This window comes from Anticarsia gemmatalis, chromosome 24, assembly GCF_050436995.1.
Source record: "Anticarsia gemmatalis isolate Benzon Research Colony breed Stoneville strain chromosome 24, ilAntGemm2 primary, whole genome shotgun sequence".
Taxonomy (NCBI): domain Eukaryota; kingdom Metazoa; phylum Arthropoda; class Insecta; order Lepidoptera; family Erebidae; genus Anticarsia; species Anticarsia gemmatalis.
The window spans coordinates 7,373,615-7,395,610 of NC_134768.1; the positions used below are offsets into that span (position 1 = coordinate 7,373,615).

At 32.2% G+C, this 21,996-nt stretch overlaps 1 protein-coding gene across 2 annotated transcripts; it reads right to left on the reverse strand.

Moving 5' to 3' along the window:
* Positions 1-860: 860 nt before the first annotated feature.
* LOC142983589 (uncharacterized) lies at positions 861-21,468 on the reverse strand. 2 transcript variants are annotated; one of them, XM_076130549.1, is made up of 5 exons: positions 21,312-21,468; positions 15,322-15,771; positions 10,684-10,746; positions 7,462-7,637; positions 861-1,906 (listed from the first exon to the last, which is right to left on the reverse strand). In XM_076130549.1, exons 2-5 carry the CDS (start codon positions 15,761-15,763, stop codon positions 1,706-1,708), a joined length of 882 nt encoding a protein of 293 aa, XP_075986664.1. In that variant the 5' UTR covers positions 15,764-15,771; positions 21,312-21,468; the 3' UTR covers positions 861-1,705. The 2 variants fall into 2 exon arrangements, with proteins under 2 accessions (XP_075986664.1, XP_075986665.1); XM_076130550.1 differs by lacking the exon at positions 10,684-10,746.
* Between the last annotated feature and the right edge of the window lie 528 nt (positions 21,469-21,996).

Here is a 21,996-nt window from a genome sequence, read left to right on the forward strand (position 1 = left end):
CGGGAAAAGTTACGTTAGTTTAAAACAACGATACGGACTTAATATCGGTATGGTGTTTATGTTTCCAAGTTGGAGTCGTAGTACACATAATTACATCAGAAATTGATCATCACTATGTTGTCTCTTTTCTTGCGGTCAACTTTAAATAAACAGTTTTCAATGCTGATCAGCAGCTTCGGCTGATTTATCCGATTATAGTAAGTTTGTATCTACTCTGTAATACTCTGTATCTACGTGTATACTCACGTGTATACACTCTCAACACAACTAAAGTGCGATTTACTACAGCTACAGTTAGTACTAAAGAGTATTAAAAGTCTGATATTAAAAATATGGTCAAAAAACACTCAATAGCCAATATGGTTTTTGTGTGGATCTGGATGTCACTTCATGTCTGCTGTTAACTCAAATGAATCTTTTTGTCTAGAATTGTAGTAACATCTTTGCGTTGAAGTGAGGCAGTTTTCATTCGATAACGTTTGATCTGTGTACTTGCAGCTTTAAAAGAAAACACATTGGCGGTTTCCCATGAATACTGATGGCAGTGTAGTGAGATGGGTTTAAAGTTACATGTTTAAAGGTTAAACAACTCCACAAACCTTTTTATTCAGTTTTATATCGCTTCCTGCTCCCAAAGGAAGGGAAAATACTGTTTGTATGTAAGTTAAAGACATGAAAGGTTTTGTTATTAAGTACTATTACTATGTTCAGGATCAATTTACGTTTGAAAATTACAATGCTTCCGGCGTAATTAAGGTCTAAAGTCGGCTTTGACTGTGACACTTGGTTGACCATTGGCCATATTATGAAATAAATAGATACTCGTATATGAGAGTTAAGTAAAATATGGAACATAATTCATAATAATTTATTTATAAAAAAATCTTTGTACATTATTTTGTTAATAAGTTAATTTGTTAATTAACTTAACCTAATAATTATAACGAGTAAATTAAATGCAATAAATACGTTCATTAATCCTTATTAAAATAAAATAAATTATTAATACTAATTGGAACTGTTTCAGTCGACAGCAGAGCTTATAATTAAATAAATAATAATATGAAAATTGTGACAACATGGTTAATTATTCATTTATAGTAAGTTATGCACTTATGTGGTACTCAATTAAAAAATACCGCAATATGAATACATATTTTTGTTTCGTATCAACTTCGACAAACATTAATATAATTTTTAGGATATTTTTTCCAAAATGAATATTACTATCCGCTTTCAGCACTTCTGGATATCTATTAGATACCCTGTCAGGTGGAAGTTTGAATATTTTTTTACATTTGCTGCAATTTTATTTAGAAGATATTTTATCTGACACTTACTCATAAGATGTGAAACTTTCCCGATATCTGTTAGTTATTACACAGCATTTTTACTTCAATATTTTGTACCAACCAAAATTTGTATTTTATGTTTCGATCGCCTTAAATTCTGTTATATTCATCATCATCATTATTAATGATTTTAACGTCTTGCACACATAATATTATAATGTAACGGGACTTAAACGCGATTGAAAATTAAAAGTTAGTATACCTTTTGTTCACCCGACGTTTCGATCGAATTACTATTATAATATCATCATTATTTACCGATTAATAACAAAATAATCTCCCTTAAAACGATAACTGGAACCAATTTTTGTCGAAAATCATATTCTATACAGCAGATATTCAAACTTATGGCTTTACGCAACCGCTCCGGGAGCAGTAATATATGCAGGGGACGGCGTCGCTCGGTGTTTGCCCATATTGTATGCGCGGTTCGATGCCCAATCTTTGCCGTAGCCGCCGCTGGCTGAATAAGCGTAGTTACTTCCATAGTCTGCGTTGTAGTCGTTTGAATCGCTGCTCCCGAAGTATGAGTAGTGAGTCATTGGATGGTGGTGCTGTGGAGGAAAACGGTAGTATGTTAGTCCTATTTTAAAGTTTGAGACATATTATGTAGAGGCGTGTTTTTGACAAGTGTGTGTTGTTCTGCGGCATTGTAGCTCAAAAACCAATGGAACGAATTTGATGAGACTTTTCCTTATTGATGGCGAAAATATTAATATACTTTAAGGCTAGTTAATATTACATCAAAAGCATACATTGGCGCATCTTTAACACCATTTCTTAAAACTATAAATATAATAGACGTGATGTTATAAAATGAAACTATTTAAACGTTTGACGATCATAGATGCTCATTTCATACTCATGTTTATTTTCGAGTTGTTCAAGGTTTTTATTCAAGTTTCATTTATTTATTTATGGATTGGATTATAAAGGCTTCATAATAGTATTTAATGAATTCTTATACTTTTCTCTTACAGTATTCTACATATTAAACTAGTGAATCAGCAATGATGCTCTACATTTATCAATGACGAAACAATATAGTGAAAATGCTAATAAGTTAATAGTCCTTATCATTCCAATGGAATTTCAAGCACTTTCAACTTAATGTTTTAAATAAAACTAGGTAGGAAAATACAGCGGTGGCGCTTGCAAAAATAATTAAAATTATTTAATCGACAAAAAATGCCATTCAATTTGCGACTGACAGCTGTTGCGGGACAATTTGTACGGAAATAAAACGAAATTATTTATTAATTTGGGTCAAACGTTGACAGTTATGATAATAGCAAAATAAATCAAAATAAGTTATTATTAAGTTATATTGAGGTATTGTATCAGTGTGAGCACGAGTATCTGTTCTGAACCTAGTTGTTAATAAAAAAATATATTCATAAGTATGTATTTAGAGGTAAATTATGAGTTGATATATGATGTCCAATATCCACATGATATTTATTTATTATTATTTATATCTAAAATCTCGAATTAACGAAATTATCTTCTAACTCATTACTTTGTCTTCTATAAATAATGATAAAAATTTGTATGTTCGGAATGGCCCACAATTTTACATATATATAAAATTTTACAACAATAAAAATCAATTTTCTATGAAGGACATGATATCTATGAAAGCATATCGAGTGTTGAGATAAATTTATTTATTTCAAACATTTGTGCTAAGTACTTGATAAACAAAGAACGATGTGGGAAACCAATACCGATAGCGCAGATACGAAGAGATTTATACAGAGTGATTTAAATATTGTAAATAACTGGCAAATTAAACTAACGGTAGATTCAGTAATTGTAAAGACTATCATAAGTGCCAATATTTGACCTTAATTAATAAATTATTTGATTTTGATTTTGAAGTAGATGACCAATGCGAGTTTACTTGCGTGACATAATGTTATTATTAGGATGTTCTACTTGTATTAGTGTTATCATAACTAAAGGAATATTTGTCATTTATATTAATTAAACAAAAATTATGGCAGGATGTATGAATGTGAATGAGGCGAGGGAAGTTTGTAAGGATCTTACCAAGAGCTGGTTTTTGGTCACCCCCTTTTCTTATAGGGGTTATAGGAAAAAGATAAATAATACCTACAAATAAATTTATAATACCTGAATAATATTTCTTTATTAGACAACTCCTTCACTACCACCTCTACTAAAATAAAAAAGGCAAGTATGTGTGTGACTGTATCTTAGAAAATATCTATGCATCAAAAAATGGTTTAGTGCTTAAGTTGTGAAGGCTTTATAAAGAGAAGGACGGGTAGAATTTCGTACTTTTTTAAATAGTGTAGCTATATTTTGGTTTCAAAATATATAAGTTCTTTTATTTCCCCTGGAGATTTTTAAAGTGAAAAATTGTGTTACACTGTTACGAACAAATTGTTCTACCGATTTCGGTTGAATTTCCTAGAGTTTTAAAATATTGGATTCGGTGGACATTTTCACTGAAAAACCACGCGAATAGTGTTCGAACGATAAAGTATCGGGCTTGGTTACTGAGAATAAAGTTTTACGTAAAAAACGGATTGTATGCATTTTTCATGATAAAAGAAACGCACGTACTTATACAATTTCTATTTTTAAGTAAATAATTTACGATACTAAAAAATAGGCCTGTAGTTGAATAAGCTTCTCCTAACGAGCTTTTGGGTCTTTACTATGCTTAATACAAGCTTGGAATGAAATAGGCGATTAGTATATTAATTCTGTATTAAATTATTTAAACCATAAACACTATGGAAGAAAACAAATAATGTTCAAAAATATCCTGTTGCTCGATTCTCTACCACTATCGAGTACCGACAACCGGCTAGCTATCGAGAAATTTGGCACGAAAATCTAACCAGTGCCTCTAGTGGGCCCCGTGGGAATTATTTCGGCAGTACATCTTAAATGTCAAACCGTCTGCAGATAATTGCGCTACTGAACAACTTTTTTAACCTTATCAAAGCGCTCAGATAAGGTCTACACCATATTATAATAATACCTACACGCTGTAGAAACTGACCCGTTACGTATATATTCAGCAAGTGACGTACACAAATGCGAATATTCCATGTGATGTTATTTTTAGTCGAAGGCTATAAAAATCCGTGTCAATTGATATCAAGGGCATCCCAGAACTGTCACACATAATTAGTGATATTTCGTCATAATTTCAACGACAAAATATTGAAAACTAGTGCATTTTATTTGACAGTTTTTCGTAAATTTTTTGGTTATTGAGGTTAAAATAATAGCCAATTGATCTAAAAGGGAAAAAGCACTGATTTTTGCCAGTTTTTTTTAAGTTTAAAGACTATTAATATTAATCTCTGATGTCAGATACAGATGAATTAGATACCAAGATACAATAAGACTTTCCCTTACTTTGCGTTAATACACATAAATGGTTATACAAAGTAGTTTTCAAGTTCCCAGACAAATAAAGAAAAACAAAACTATGATTCATTTACCACATAACAAACCTAATAATATTACAAAACATTACAGTCACATACATAAAACAACATGAAGATTTACAAAGCTAAAACTAACGACAATTGTCCCCATATGTAACCGTCGTTCACTAATCACTATCATTACAGAAAGCTATAAAACTATCATTACCCACGATCTCACGAATGCCATGAGGGATTCTGCTATCGAAACTTTACGGACGCTAAGGTCGTTTCAGAAACGTTTGCCGTTTGATGCAGGTCAAATGGGTGACACGAAAGGCATTTGTAAATGAAATGTGTTGTTTGTTTGACAGATTGATTCGGTGACGAAATTTGATGGCTTGGATATATTGAGTTTTGAAGAAAATAGTAGGTACAGGTGAAAATAAATATCGAAAGAATTTACAAAAGCATAATACTATAGCAATACTAAACACGTATAACGTATAATGTGGAAATTTAAAATACAAGCATATTGAGCGTATTGTTAATGATCTTAAATAGCTTGCAATAACGACACATAAATAATTTTCTAGATATTAAAATCGTATGAATCGTACCAAGTAGCGTTCTATGGTCTCTGCCTACACCTTTGGAAAAAGGCTAAATTTTATGTTGAAAATATTTACGCAATTCAGCCAAAACTTATCATAATTATTTCACACCTAGTATAAGGCCAAAGTTTTGACAATTCCAATCTAATAATTCTAAACTATATTCACATAAGCAAATATCTAATAGAAATTATGACCAAAACAAAAGAAACCTTAACAATAATTTGAACAAAACAAGTCTGCATCGGGCAGTTTGAAAAACAACGTCAAATTACAACAAATACAATCAAACGGTTTAAATGATTCTATTCAGAGAAAATTTCGTTTATCGAAAGGTCCCCGAACCTTTAAACGTTTTAAAGCAATTAGAACAACACCTTAGTACTGCAATTTGTATGTTTAAAATTACGTAGCTGCTTGTTTGTTTCGCTTAAGCTTGAGAATTGCTAGACCAATTTGGATTATTTTGGTTTCGTGAATGTCCAGGATATTTCCATGTATATAAAGGGAAATAGCCAAAACAAACATGAATTTACTAACGAGCAGTGCTGCATTGATTAAGCAAATTATGTGAACAAGTCGCGAGAGTTTAAAATTAATAATTTAATAACATAGTACCTAAGTAAAAAAAATATTTTTGTTAGTTACCTACTGAAGTATAGGCCAGGATAAAATGGTACAAAGATTTTGTATTTTTTTTGAGGAAATCAACCCTAATTTATGGTTTTTGGAAGCAAGTAAAGCCGCATTGGACATCTAGTTTCAATTAATAAATTGCGGAGTATCATTTTATTAAACTCCAGTAAAGATTTTCAAGTGGCCATAGACATTGAAGTATGTATTCAATTCATTTTGAATACTCCGAGCTTAAGCCCAAAGGGATTCGCGAAGATTGTTAATTTAATTGTAAACCTTCAATAAGTAAATTGTTCAACATGATGGTATTAATCAAGGATTTCTATGAATTTGTCAGGAGCCTTCGAGATAGAACGTTTAATGAGGAAATATTGAATGATCGTGGTTCTATTTGATTATTATAAAGTTTGAGATTTGTGCGGTAGAGATGATATAACGATTTTGAGAATTCGTTTTATGGTTTTGTTAATTAATGCCTGAAAGCTGAAGAACTTACTTAATATCACGCTTGTTATACTCGGGGGTGAGGTGATGAGTTGTAAAAAATACATGCTAGTTAATGTCCGATGTAATGCGGCTTGCTTACTGCCATGCATCAGGCTCGTTATTAAACTATGTCAGTATAAAATAGAGAAAAAAAAACAATAGCACTATGCCCGATCAGGGAATCGAAACCAAGACCTCACGATCGAGACTTAAAAAAATAATCATTGCGTGTATAACACAATCAAATACTCAAGTCATTAGGGTCTTTCCCAAATTGATGAAAGTTCATAATTTGTTTGAAAAAGATACAACAGTAAGCGTTACGAATACAAAAATATGAAAACGAAATAATATTCATTTTCCATTTTGAAAGCGGAAAGGCAAATGACCAATGCACGTACGATGTATGTACGTGACATCAAATTGAAATTTCATAGCACCCGTTTAGTGGTCTTTTGTGTGATAAAATCCCGTAATTATTTGAAAAACTGGTGTCAAATCATTTGTGGCTAACGAATAAAGTTTTTCTAGTTGAAAATTTTGATAATAACTGTTGTTCTAGATTATTTGAACCCACTTTCACTTGGCTAGTTTTGGTGTGAAACGTAATTTTGATTTAGGTTAATACTATAGGTACTAACAAGTTTTTGTGTTAGTATGGTATTCGCTTTCTGTCTAGAAATAAAAAAGAAACCGTACGGTAAAAGATTATTAAAATGAAGAAGAAGATAAATAAACTAAGTATGCTCTTGCTCAAGTTTTTCTCCTCATCCACTTTTTAAAATCAACGTCGTTTTTAGTTCCTGTCTCAAAATCATTTGAAGTTTTGATAATACACGGCTTTACAATTTTTTCTGTCCATCCACGCAATATAACATTATTCATATTGTTACCTTCCTTATTTTTGTTTAATGTCGCTATCTTCTGTAAACAACCACTTCAAACAATATTTGTCTTAGTTACCTTGCAAGCCTTCAACGTGCTGAGCACACTAGGTAGCAGCAGAGCAGCAATTAGCAGGAGCTTCTTGATCAGCAACACGGAGAGGAGTACCGGAATGAGGAGCAGTTTAGTCTTGATGGTGGCCAGGAGTGTGAGGAGTGGGACTACGATGGCCAGCTTCTTTCTCTTGCCACGAGCTGGAATTAGAGAAAAGTTGTGCTTAGTAGAAAAGTTCCTTATTGAAAATAATAAGTATGGATGTCTATGCGCCGGGCAATCACTGAGAAATATTTTATTGAAAAACTTAGGAATAATTTTTTGGATTATCTGGGAGTCGAACTCGAAACCTCTGCACGGCGTCATACATTACCAACCGCGCCATTGATGCAGTTATTATACATTGCGGTGCATTATGTCTAATATTACCGCTTTTCATACTTTTTGAGATTGCAAGAATTTTCACTTACACTTATTTGAAATAATAATATGCTTTAACAATAGCCGCCCAAAAAATGTATTTATTTTTCTTTTAAAATAATTTGATACCTTACATACACCCTATCATTGGTCCTACAAGTATTTTTCATTCAAAAGAACAGAAAATAAACACCATACAAGTAAATAATGCTCAGTAAATTGCTCTTTTACATGCAAATAAGAATACGCAACCAATTTTCTGCCGCTTCGTCTTGTTTTCTTTTGATTGTATTTAAAGCCTTGCATTTGCTCCATTCAAAACTTTGTATGAGAAATACATGAAGGTGTAAATTACTTTTTTCTTTGAAGAAATATAAATGAGTTTTTTTGAACTTTGAAAAAAATATTTTTGGTCTTCCAAAACTAATTAAATGCGTAAGTATGTATTTTTTATACTTACATATAGAATTATAAATCAACTCTTTTGAGTCAAAATAATAGTAATTGACGAATTAGCAGTCAGTTTAGAACAACAAACACATTTTTTGCCTACCTTGTTCTAGACTAAAAAGAAAAATAACTTGCAATGTACTACACGATGAAAAATCGACTGCATTACTTACAAGAAATACTAACTTAAAAAATAAGGCTCAAAACTTTTAATTCAAAAAGACATAATCCTTCTTTAACCTACTTTATTTAGTGACGTAATTGAATTTGTTTGTAACAGATAAGTGTCAAAGGGAATCGAATCCAGAGGCTTATGTTCAACGTTGCATAATTTGTTTCAATTTACCTCCCGAATTAAACCTGAAGTTGTATTGACTTGAATTGTAAAGAGTTTTTTTTTGTCGTTATGTTTTTTCTTTGATAGGGAAGACACGAAACTTTTTCTCACAATGAAGTTGATACTAAGGAAATTCTAACAGACACACACTTGTTTCTTTATTTTTCTTGAAAAGTTATGCGAATTAGGAATTTCGAGTGGTGTCTACAAATTATACACTCTAAGCACAACCAGAACTAAAACAACCAATTTGACGCTTTTCAACCATTTGTTGATTGATAGCACACCATAGCATAAGGAGCATGTAGGTATATTGCTCGTCAAACTAAATCACATCCGGTCCTATATAAGAAGTTGAATAAACATATATCTCGTTATCCGTATTCACATAATAATGCCATTGAGACAAATATAATAAACTAGCATCCATTTGAAGTAAAATCTATGCGAAAGTAAATTTCACGCAAGCGTCCTTCTTATCAGGGGTCTAATCTACCTTTTAAGCTAGTTAAAAAAACATAATTTCACTATACAGTAAAGCTTACATTAACTAATAAACAGTAAATTTTTTGAGTCAATCATCAATCCAAACATTGTATTCACGCCCCAGTTGTTCAATCAAATCGTATCAATTGAATTGCCACAGCGTCTTATTGCCGCTTCATTGCGGGTCAGTTCCCACAACTCGGCCCCAATACTTATGACCTGATAGATCTATGGTAATTGTGATTATACGAATATTATTTACGACTGTTAATTGTTCTATTAACTTAAAACTTTCGAGTTTAGTGACACGTGTTTGGAGGAAAATTTACTTTTTATTTTGGTTTAAAAATAAAGTGACTTTTATCAAAGTTATTATAGCATTTTGTCTTAACCATTGCATAATTGGCATAAAGGCACTGAAGAGTAGAGTAGAGTACATGCAGGTAGAAACTATGAATGAATTCATGTCAATAACAAATTGTACCAAATCGAATTAGTACCTAATTTCTAAAGCGGCTGTACTGTGTACTGGTTCCGTTGGTACTTTATTACAGGTAGTGAATTTTATAGAATGGTAAGTTATGCTAACGGGCTTAATATAATGTATGGATAATAGCGATATATATAAGGCTTTATCCATATGTCATAGGTGGTGCTTTTTCCATCTAATATCATGCTTTGTTTCGTGCGAAGTAAGTTGGCAAAAGAGCTGTTTGCTGCGATTGTTCAGTGAATATTTTTAACAAAATTTAAGTAGCCAAGAATCTAAATGTCGTCACTGGTGTAATATGCGCAGTTTAAGATAAAAATTGTATCTTTTACACAACATTCTCTTCCAAAAAGTGCTAGATAAGATAAACTTAGAGTTCCTTGCCAAACATTTGCTATACACGAGTAAACACAACAGACCATTTTTCACTAAAAGTGTTGCAAAAATTGCTGACACTTATTTGGCACCATCACAAGTTGTGCTGAGCCAAAAGATAGAAGAAAAGAAACAAAAAACATTGGACCAGTTTGAATCGGACATGGGTAATATAAACAAACGTCATACGTAATATTACGCCGGTTTTACACGCAGGTATAGGCAGAGATATATAAAAGTCTCTTGTTATAAGCATATTACCATTTGACAGACACCTTACCAAATCGCGGGCCATTATTGAGAAATAATCTAATTACTATTTCAAAGCTGTACAATATATATTTTTTGGAATTAGGGAATAAAGTTTTGAGTCTACAACATGGCTAATACAGATTTTAGATAGAAATGAAACTGTTTAATACAATTTCAGGCATGCAATTGTCTTCTTTATGAAGATGACGAAACAACGCGAGTTTTGGTGAAATATCCGATGAAGGCTGATGGAGTGATATTTATGGTCTCGAAAGTGCATTTGACCTAAATGCAGCATGCATGCATTTGACTATGAAAAGTGCAATGTTTGAGTTGTGCATAACAAATCTTCAAGAAACAAATTTCACGTTTAAATAAGAATTAATGCCAATTACTATTCTTTTAAGTGCTCTTTCATGAAAATTTTGGTACACACCTGTCTTCGAACTGGCGTGATTTTTCAAATTTCTAGCCACCGAATTATCACCGATATCATCATCTGGGGAATTAAACAAAAATGTTGATCAGAGACTTGACATTTTGGAACCACTACTACCTAATGCATGCACCAATGTTAAAATTCTTTAGACCGTTCGCGGACCTTTCGTTCAATAAATTGATTTAAACTTGTTTACTTCTTTCTGACTACAATGACATAGACTATATAACATAGGTATAACTTGACATAAGTTGTTGTACAAAAAAAAAGTTAACTTTTGTCTATATTTGACTTCAAATCACAGATTTTTTAGAACTTTTTTATCAACAGTGCTTTTTTGGATTAGTTTCTCATATTGTACGCTTAACGCGAAGTGTTTAACAAAAATACAGGAAACAAACTACTGTTATTCTACCATCATCCAACAAAACAGCACAGATAAACACAGAATGTAATTTAGTTGAACACATTCGTGGTAGTTTACGTTTAATTACATTTCGGTTGAACAGACACGTAAGTACGTTTCGTTGTTTCAACTCTGAGTGTAGAACTGAGTGATGTTGCGATTTAGGCAGAGATAATGGAGATTGAACTACTGCATTAATTGTAAAACGAGGGATTTTCTACCGAAATTCTGCCATATTAATTCAATTTACGTTTTCGAGTCGTTTGGAAAAATGTTTTTTGTCATGTACTCATCGTACTAAGATCTCTGAAAATGACAGCCGCAACCCATGATTTTAAGTGCCTTCTAAAACACAGAAAACCTCAGCATATTTAATATGGTCACCCAGGAGTTACCTCAGCAAAAGTGTCTTACACTGAGAGATCGATTTGTGTGGCTGTTAACTCATTTTTTTTGTCAAGTAACGTTAAATTTTCAATACGCAGGTGACGCGACTATATGCTCTACTGAAGTTTTGAATAGAGTATATGACAAGTAGTCAATGTCGCTATAAGTATGAAATAATATTAATAGTTGTGGTCGTAAAATGGTTCGTATGTTATAAATATAAAGGGTAGACACTTTAATTTACTTTTTGAGTAAGAAAAATTATTATGAAAACTTTGCTTCCATAGTGGTGAGATAAAAGGATAGATATTTAGTTCTACTTTACATGAAATATCTCTTTGCAATGCAACAGCATAAGGGTTTACGTCAGTACATTTAGAACTAAACTGAACATGTTCTAGACTCACCGATACGTTCTACATCTCAACTATCTCGCTTGAAGCGTTTCTTATACAGCTAAATTTGCGGTCTATTTTATTCACTCAGACTTTAAGTTCTAACGTAAAGTATAGTCCTAAATTTATATCGCTTGGCCATTACTATAGCCATCATTCGGTTACAAAACTTACCGCTGTGAAACGAATTTCCTCTTTATAATGAAACAATGCACATGTTAAAACGTCAGTACAACTAGAACTAAACCTAACATGTTCTAGACCAGGGGTACCCAACATTTTCTTAGTCCAGGATCACTTTTATATTATTCTTGTTAGCAGGGACCACTATGTCTGTATATTAAAACCAAAGTGTAATAATAAACCTGATTTTTTATTTATTTTATAATCATTCGCGGACCATATTTTGACTTTTGACTTCCACTGGTTGGGAACCACTGTTCTAGACTCTCCGATATGTTCTACATCTCAACTATCTCGCTTGAAGCGTTTCCTAGACAGCTAAACTTGCTGTCTGTATACTCGTCTTACAAGTTACACTGAAACTTACAGTATTACGTAACGTTAGTTGAAGGCTGAAGGTTTCATTGGTATCCTGTTTGTTTGATCAATGTTTGGTTTACTGGAGGCTTTATTATTATTTGTTATTAATGTCTGCAGCCTCTCTGAACTATTAGCATAAAGGGATAAAAAATATTTCCCGGCTTTGGTTTGGTTAAGCCGTTTTGAAGTAAAAGAAGGACAAAAAGGTATAATTTTACATTTTCAAAGTGTGGATTAAAGTACTTTTTCGCAGAAAAATTGGGCGTGTAGATAATTTATAACTTGGACTAGCTTTCCACCCGCGGCTTTGTACGCGAGGAAATTTAACCCGTTTGGTGTAGAATTTCCAAAATTTATTTTAGATTTCCTAAGGATTTTCATACTAAATTTCAACTCTCTATGCTTATTAGTTTCGTATTTATCTATTTGCTGACATTTTATCTAGCAAATAGGTTATCCGACACTTTTATATAAACTATGGAACTGGCTTTAAAATTTCCAAGTGGACGGAATCGTAGGCAGAATCTAGCAAAACATCAAATAATAAACAGTTAAATTTACTAACACTTGAACTGAAAGAACAAAACAGCCGGTCAAGTCAAACTTCCAAGAATAGGGTGAATGTCATTATTATCGGCTGTGGTTGTTTGCTCTGTTTGCGTCTGTGGGTGACCGCAAATATAACTTTCACCCTATATCGACTGCTAAAATATACTGAATTCGATTGTTTTGTTTAGATATTATATTTACAGATGCCTTGGAAATTTGTGATGATGATAAATATCAGGGATTGGTTTGTCAGAAGTTGGAAAAGTTGATGATGAAGCTACTCTCCGACGAATTTTGACTATAGCGTATGGAATAATTAGGAAATAATAATCAAGCCACTGGCTGCGAGTGATGCTAGTGTGATTCCTAAATCAGTGTTTTTTTTTCAAGGTTTATTTCAAAACTCAATTCATGCACTGCTAAAACGGGGAATAACAATAATAAGTACTTGAATGGAGCGACGGGGGTTGGGTTATAGATAAACCGTTAGATAGACCAATGTAATACAATTCAAACAGCCTATAATCCACCTATTCATGCATACAAAGTCTATATTTCACGCCAAACATGACGTATGTACTACAAATAATCAATATCCCTTTGAACTGAAAGCAGGTACGTTTATTTCAAATATGTTTGCCGCTGCCAATAACCAGATGCTTTGAATTCACAGGCATTTAGTGTTTACACGTGTAATGTGACGTCATTGAGTGAAATTGGATGAATGTAAGTTTGTTTAGATTTAAGTGTTACCTATAAAATATTGTTCTGCATGCTTTTGGACGTGATTTGAATGCTTAAGACTAAACTTTTTGAAAGAGTACGTTGTCGAAAAGTTTTTTTTAACTTACTATGCGTGTGTTACACAATTTCCAACATTGTTGGTCACAATTGATGTGACAAAAGATATTTTACCATATATCGAGTACATTACAAAAGTCACTTTTCAGAATACCTACTTAAACTGAAGTCTGGAAAACGGTTCACATGCTTTGCCGGGTGATTTGGTTGCGGCAAACGCTACTTGAGATGTTTGTAGGTAGAAAAATAGGCAAGGATGAAAGGCTCCATAAATATTTTTTTGAAAATTTGGGTAATATCCGTCTATCTGTTAAAATTACAAAGCCTAACTATCTCGGTTCATGACAGCCTGGTGACAGACAGCAATAGAATCCCGTAACTAAAAGGTAAAACGTTGGTTACGGGATCTTAAAGTCGTACCTATACTTGTAAATACTCAATAGATACAAACAACCTAACTTACCTATCTCAGTAAACTTCTATACTTAATTGATAGTTACAGTTATACATAAGACAGTTCCGGTTTTCTAATTACCAATAGTTCAAAAGTAACTAAACTTAAGTTAATTAATTCATCAGTTTCCAATTCATACTTGTGACAGTATCATACGGTACCATCTTGTGAATAGAATTCAACAATTTGTGCTGAAAACTTGCCCTCAGTTGTCTTGGTAGGTAATTAATTGTTTTAATTAGTTTCGATTGCTGTGAGGCAAATTAAGGGCAAGGAATCTAATGAATACAGGTGATAATGAATCTTTGAGAAATTTAGGTTATTAGGTTGGGAAAATATCGGCATTGTTGAAAGAAAAATCATCATTGTTCCTGAATATTTAGAGAAATAATACAACTTTTGTGGTTAAGAAAATAATCGTTAAATTTTTTTGGAAAAGAAAAAAATTACGTGTCTTTTTTTTTAATTACTTATAGGTCTGATAAGATTTCCAATTTTATTTCCTGTCCATAAAACTCTAAAATAAATTAATGTGGGAAACAGATTTATAATTTTTCAGTTTTTCAGGCCAATGTAATTGCCTCATATTTTCGTATAGTTCATATTAGTCAAAGGCCTTTGACTTAGCAACTGCCTTTGTGTTGACGACGCCTTTAACGAGTCCAAAATTTGGATACATTTATCGAAGCTGTTGCTTACAATATGAACCAGTTATGCCTGGAAAGTGATCATTAAGAGCATTCTAGACTGTTTTATATTTTTTTTAATTTGAACAATAATAATAATATTGCATCACCATCAGCCTAGCCTTTCTACCAACTATGTTTGAATCGGCTTCCAGTATTACCAGATCTAGTTCGATATCAGTATTTTTTATGGACGGCCTGCCTATTGGATCACCACAACCGTCTGGATTATAATACGATACCCCTTAATAATACTGGTTGTCATGCTTTCAAATATAATATTTCATTGAGTTCATTCGACAAACAGCTTTTATGTATGAACTTTGTAATATATAAATGCGACGATAGAAGCAATAGCTACTTCATCAATAGAAATATCATCGTTACAAAAATCTAAAGTAAATTTAAACTCACCATTATCTTCAACTTCTTCTTCAACCGTCCTGGCACCTTCAGGTAGATTGACTCTTAAACCTTTAACTTTGAAGAAATCTTGTACTAGCTTCATAAAATACTTCGCCAATTCAGCCCATTCGGACAAAAAACCTCTCGGTTCACTCGTCACCTTAGTCACTTCATCTTTAATAGCTAGTTTCCCAATCGTCTCTTCGTCTAAAGGAACGAGACTGATCATCTGATTGGCTTTGATAGTTTCATTAGTATTCAGACTATCTCCAAAGATTGCTTTTTTGGCTATTTTCACTGCTTTATATTTGACACAGGAAAGGGCTTCTCCTCTTATGAAACAGCCATCTTTGACGTATCGGAGATAGCCGTCTTCTATTGAGTGGATGTGATTGATTGTAGCTAGGAGGAAGATTGCTTGGAGGAGTGTGGAAGACTTGATTGTGGACATTTTGATATCTGAAATGGAAGTTGATTTAAGTTTAACAAGTGTGTTTAAATCTTGTTTTGAGAGTATTGAAATGTCTTTAATTCTATTTAAAGACTTGTCTCGTAAAAAAAAGAGGTTTGATTTAGACAATTCGACTTATTCGGTTATAAAATAATATTAGTTATTATTTTATTATTTTCTGCACGTTATCATCTATCATAATATTTAAGCATAGCTTACACGATCAAATACAAATATTATAAACCATTTGACAACATTATACATTTTTTTACGCCATTTGAGGTAGGAATTATACCACTTCCTTTTCGATGACAGTGCAAAAGTAGTGTTTCCAATTTGTAATTATTTATGGGCCATTAAACCGACATTGTAAAAGTTTGGTCATTCCAAAGATTAATGATAAGCAGAACAGAAGACGGGAACCAAATATTTGAAAAGTTTAGAGTTGGAAGCTGCTGTAGTATATTCAAATTGTGGAGAAAACAATTATTAGGCATTCAAATCTGGTTTTGATCAACAATAAGATACTGAGAGCCGTTTAATATAAATGCTACTTTTATGAAGTAAGGCCTATTTAAATATTTTTATACTATATAACATGTAACTCAGACTAGATTTAAGACCCAAATCCGTTCTTTAATTCGGTATAAACCCTATCCAACTGCTTAGCAGGAGGACAGTAATGAGTTAAAAAAAAGTACTATTATTGAGAAGATTAAGATCAAGAGGCAAAATGTCTTAGTAAACAGACTTGTTGAGTAAAGATTATTGCAACCTGTTCTCATCTCTCTCCGTTCTAAAGACATCCTTGAAAGATGCATGATGCATGCAGAAAATGCATGGAGAAAATGATGCATGAGTCCACCATCCACTATAAAACTATTAGCCAAAGAGAGACATAGTCGTTTATTAAAAGCCACTGTAGATTCACAGATTGCAATAATAACATTTTGTGTATATCTAAAATCTAAACAAGATAATGATAATATACATTTGTCTAAATACGTCATGCATTGTTCTCGTAAAAGCTAATATGGAATGGAGATTTGATGCGTAGAGCGCAGTAAAATAAGCACAAATTGTATGACCAGCCTTTGGCGGTTGTTTACGAAATTCTACGTATAATGATTAATTCTGACGTAGTTTGTGAACTAACAAAATCAGAGAACGGCAGCTGGAATCACTATGAAACTGTTGGTACTGTTATTTTTAATTCTCAAAATTTTATTTTGAAACTAGTGATAAAGAAAACATCTGTAAAAGTATTTCTTGGGAGGTTTGAATTTTTATTTTATTATTATTTTGTGATACAGAAAAAAATAACAAAAAATCATAAAAAATCTCTTTCTTGTTTAAAGTTGGTTAAAATTTAAATGTAACCTATCACGAGATTCACGAGTACAATAACAAAACACCTTACATTAGGTTTATTTAAATTCATGAGCAATATAAATCAGTTAAGTTCTTTTCAACCCACATTATATTCAAAACTGCCGTGCAGAACAAACTGGTACCATAGCTCATTTAAAACTTCACACTACAAACATCAATTAAACCATGTTCCTCAAACCGGATGGCTATATCCTACAATATCGGTTACAAAGTAAATAAGCAGTTGGAACAAACGTGCCACAATTTACTTGAAAGCCTCACAACCACAGAACAAATTATAGAGATTATTTTTTCTAAACACGCGATGCTAACTACGGTTTAGAGCTAGATCTTGTGAGTGAAATTGTAATTACGTTTGTGAGGATGAAAACTGGCATTCTAGTTAACATTTTCTGTAACGCAATTGCTTATACTCGGTAATATGGAGTATTGACAGATTGACGTTTAAATTACTTAGTTTACCAAGTTAACTAAGTTCTTGAAAAACGACAGCCTCCGTGGCACAGTGGTCGAAGTGGTCGCCACGCCACTACCAGGTACAGGCTACGAGAAAGGTGTTGGGTATAGTTATTTAAAGATCTCTTATTAAATTAATATAAAACATAACTTTGATGAAAAAATTGTAGTAGCAAAATCGTGCTGAATATTTTTTTATGAATTCAATGTTAATTTTTAAGCTTGTCCTTCAAAATTTTAAATACCCATCCCATATCCTCTCATTCTAGTAAATCCCTTTTGTCCAATCTTTCCTCCATTACTTCCACATGACAACACAATCGCGAGATAAATTTACCCAGAATTACTCATTTAATGTTAATTTTGATAAAAACCCTTTCAAGCAAATTGGGCCTCAAGGAACGTATGTGGACCATTAGGAAATGAATGGAGTTTCAAGTTTAATGTCGTCTGAAGCTTCAGCCGACATTTTGTTTGATGTTTGATACCAGTTTTGTCCTACGGGAGTGAGTGATTGAGAAAATTAATTCCCAGAAGGCCGGTGGACAAAAAATCCATTGAAATTAATGTGGGAATACAATTTAAAAACTCTTTTTGCTGAAAAAAGTCTGGTTCCCAGAAGGACGCCGTTCAAATGAATTAAGGATGATTGCTGAAGTAAAAATTGAAAATATTGATGATCTTTTTTCGATAATTGCTTTTAAATGTAATAAAATCATTATTCAGGCCAAAACATTTTGGGTTGCTCTTTTTAGCGAAGGTTGTGAATAAGACACTTTTTATGTACATTGTATTAAATTTTACCTTAATTATTTTATTTAAAATAAAAAAGCTATTTTCAAAGCGAAAGAATTTCGAACAAAAGGTCACTATATTAGGACCACGAATACACAAACTACAAAATAAAAACAGACGAATTAAAAGCCTCCTCTTTTTTGAAGTCAGTTAACTAATATATATTATAATGAAAGTATACATAGTTTTGATCAGAGATACCAAACAAACGTGACAATATACATTTCGATTTAAACACAGATATCCTTTCCATCTTGATAACTTTCTTTATATTCTCATTTCATTTTAATTACATATAACAAGATATAATCAGCAAGTGACATTGTGAAAATAAAAGGAAAACCGTGCGTGTAAAGAGAAATGGATAATTATCTTGCGACGGTCGCACTGGTTTAGTGTCGAAAGGATGTAAGTACTATTCTAATTGTATGTAGTTAGGCCGTTTGAAAGTGATCCGTTTGCTTACTTATTAGTGTTCGTAGTAGATCCTGTATGAGATTTTTAATTTATTTCTTTTGATTTTTACGTTGTGATTGACTAGCACGAGGTTCTGAGCAGTATGCTGACCACAAGGTTTCCAGGGCGCGCAAAGTGCTATTGGTATTTCTCATTTGTATTAGACTATTCTTAATAGTAGTCCGAATTTTGGTATAGTGGCAGGTATATGGCAAAAAGCTCAACACATAGATTAATTACTATATCGTTAAAATGTAACGGTATTAAACTTTTCTGCCCTTTTGTTTTGACAGACCAAAACGTAGACTTTAAACCGCTTTTTAATACAATTTTAAGACTTTGGTTGAAAGATAGTTTGCAATTTATTTCTGTTAGCTCAGATTCTTTGTCTGTCATAGTATAAAATCATTAGGCGAGATTATTATGCTTTATTTAAATTAAATTCTCAAGAGTCCTTATCAATATTCTAACAGACTACCGTAAGTAAAGCTTTAAAAACTATTTTCATTGCCATTTTTTCGTAAACCTCAAGGGACATAATTACTAACCAAGGTTTGTTATTAAACTACATACTTATTATTATATTTAAAATAATTAATTTTAGTACGAGATTGGCTCTGAGAATTTCAAGAGATGGATTTTGCCGCGCTAAGCAAATTGTGCGATCCAATTGAAATACGTACGTACAGTAGTAGAATAGGGTTGACAACAGACACTTGATACTATTTTAAACAATTCATCTTTAAGATATGAATGCTCAAAAATGGGGTTTGGATTTCTCTTTAATAAAAAATATTTTTCTGAAATAATTGGATCATTGTTTGACCATGACGATGACCACAGTACGAAACATGAGAATTTTCTTTTAATATACATTTTATAAAAACATTCTGTCATAAATCTACCGAAGCAATAATAATTTTATTACATCCGCATACCTATTATAATATTTACAGAATTTTATAAGAGTACTAAATATTTGCTTTCCTGTTACAATCTACATTTACGTACTCTAAATTGCGAACGACAAAATTCTAAAATTGCCTATTTGCTTACACATTCTAAGGTATTTCATTAGCTTTTTTATATCCTGTTTCTGAACAAGATTCAATTAGCGCCAGCCCTACGAAGGCAAAACGTCGCGTCCCGAATATTCCCGATTCATACACGAAATTGAGTTTAGAATTATATCGAGATGACAATGGAAACACTCACTTGTAATTGGAGGATTTTAAGTGTTTAAGATATTTTTGAAATCATTTAAGAAATGTTTTGAAGAGGACAATAAATGCAATAATTAGAATTGCTTTATTCAGAGATACAAATCAGATTGAGCAAGAAATTATTGGAATTCAACGATTTGAAAATGTTTTCGTTGAATTTTCTTGCTAAAAGGTGCAATTCTAAAAACTATGTTTTGAATATCACCCGTACTAAAGGAGCGATTGTATGTTAAAAAGATATTATAAATGAACATCATTTGTGTGACATTTTGTATAATAGATCTGTAATTGAAGGCATTTTTTTATTTACAAAATACTACTTACCCAACTGTTCTGAAAAACTGCGGTGAAATTGTTGTTTTTTAACCTATCAAGGTTTAGCTAATGGGGTTTTACCATCAGAAATCATAAAAAATTACCACCATGTATGCTTCTTTGTCTTTTTGAACAAAATGGTTCAAACAGTATATTCGTTTAAAGATAGCAATATTTCCCAACATGAACCTATATTCAGAGCATGTGACGTTAAAATTGGGGAGAATTTAATAAAGATTGGTATAAGGTCGATTAATAGGGACCCGACGTTTACGACAGAGGGACTAATGACGTTATTGGAAAATTATTATCGATTTTACTGTATGTGATAGACTATGAAATGGGGTTCTAGAAGTTATTTATTGAGTTCCTTTCGTTTTTATCTACGTTGTTTGATTCGATAAAGGCGTCTTGTTTTCTTTATATATAAAAATGAATTGCTGTTCGTTAGTCGCGCTTAAACTCCTGAAGGGCTGGACCGAATTGGCTAATTTTGGTGTTGAATTATTTGTGGAAATCCAGTGAAGGTGTAAAAGGTGAATATATTTGAAAATGCGCTGTATTGAATAAAGAAAGGTTAAGTTACATATACGTTAGTGTATTATACGTTAGATTTTATGTCATCGTCGTGGCTATACTACATTACAAATTAATTTTAAATAAATAGATGTAGCAAGGAGGTAGGGACTCCTCTCAAGTCAGGGTGTTTTAAGTCCGCCACTGAGCAAGTGCAGTATAAAAGAAATGAGTCTAAAAGTTTTAGGCATGCAAAGGTTTATCACCGTATTTAATGTAGGTACCTATTACTAATTATTTAGTTTTGTTGCTTTATAAGGATGACTAAACTGAATAATTAAAAAAAAATGTTTGAAAATAGTAACGCAATAACAAAAAAAATAGAATAAACTTACTTTTCAAAGTTAATACGTAAACACAATATCACAAACACTTCACTTTGTAATTTTAAAACAAAATATGATAAAAATACAGAAAAATAATATTTAAATAGAACAAAAAAATCTTTTCTTTTACAGATATTTCAATGACAAATGCGCGCGCGCCGGTGGCGGCAAGATCAATGTCAGTGGATCGCTCCTGATTCGCTATTTAAGCGATCTAGAATCGCAACTATAATACGATACGGATAAATTGAAATCGCTAGTACTACTCTGCGGTTTCGCTTACTTTTTCTTTTGATTTTTATTATTAAAACGTTGTGTAACAAAGGGAAACAATTTCATTTTCCCTTTAAAATTGGAGGAAAAGTTTTTGTTTTGTCGACTGTGAAGTTTTGGTTGTGTCGTAGTGAAATCAGTTAGGCTGTATGGCTTCAACATTTCCCCCGTATATAATATTTAGTATGGTAAATGTATTGCATAGGTAAGCAGGGATTATTTATCAAACTATTACTTTGACTAGTTTAAAAGTTAAGTCAAGCGCCTTGAACACTAGGTATGTTATTTATGAAAGTTCTATTTAACTTTTGGGGACCGGACACCGTTTGTCATAATAAGATTAATATACCTTTAAAAAAGATAACCTATAAACTGTGTGTTCATTAACTAATCTTCTCTCTAATAATCTTTCATTTGTAGT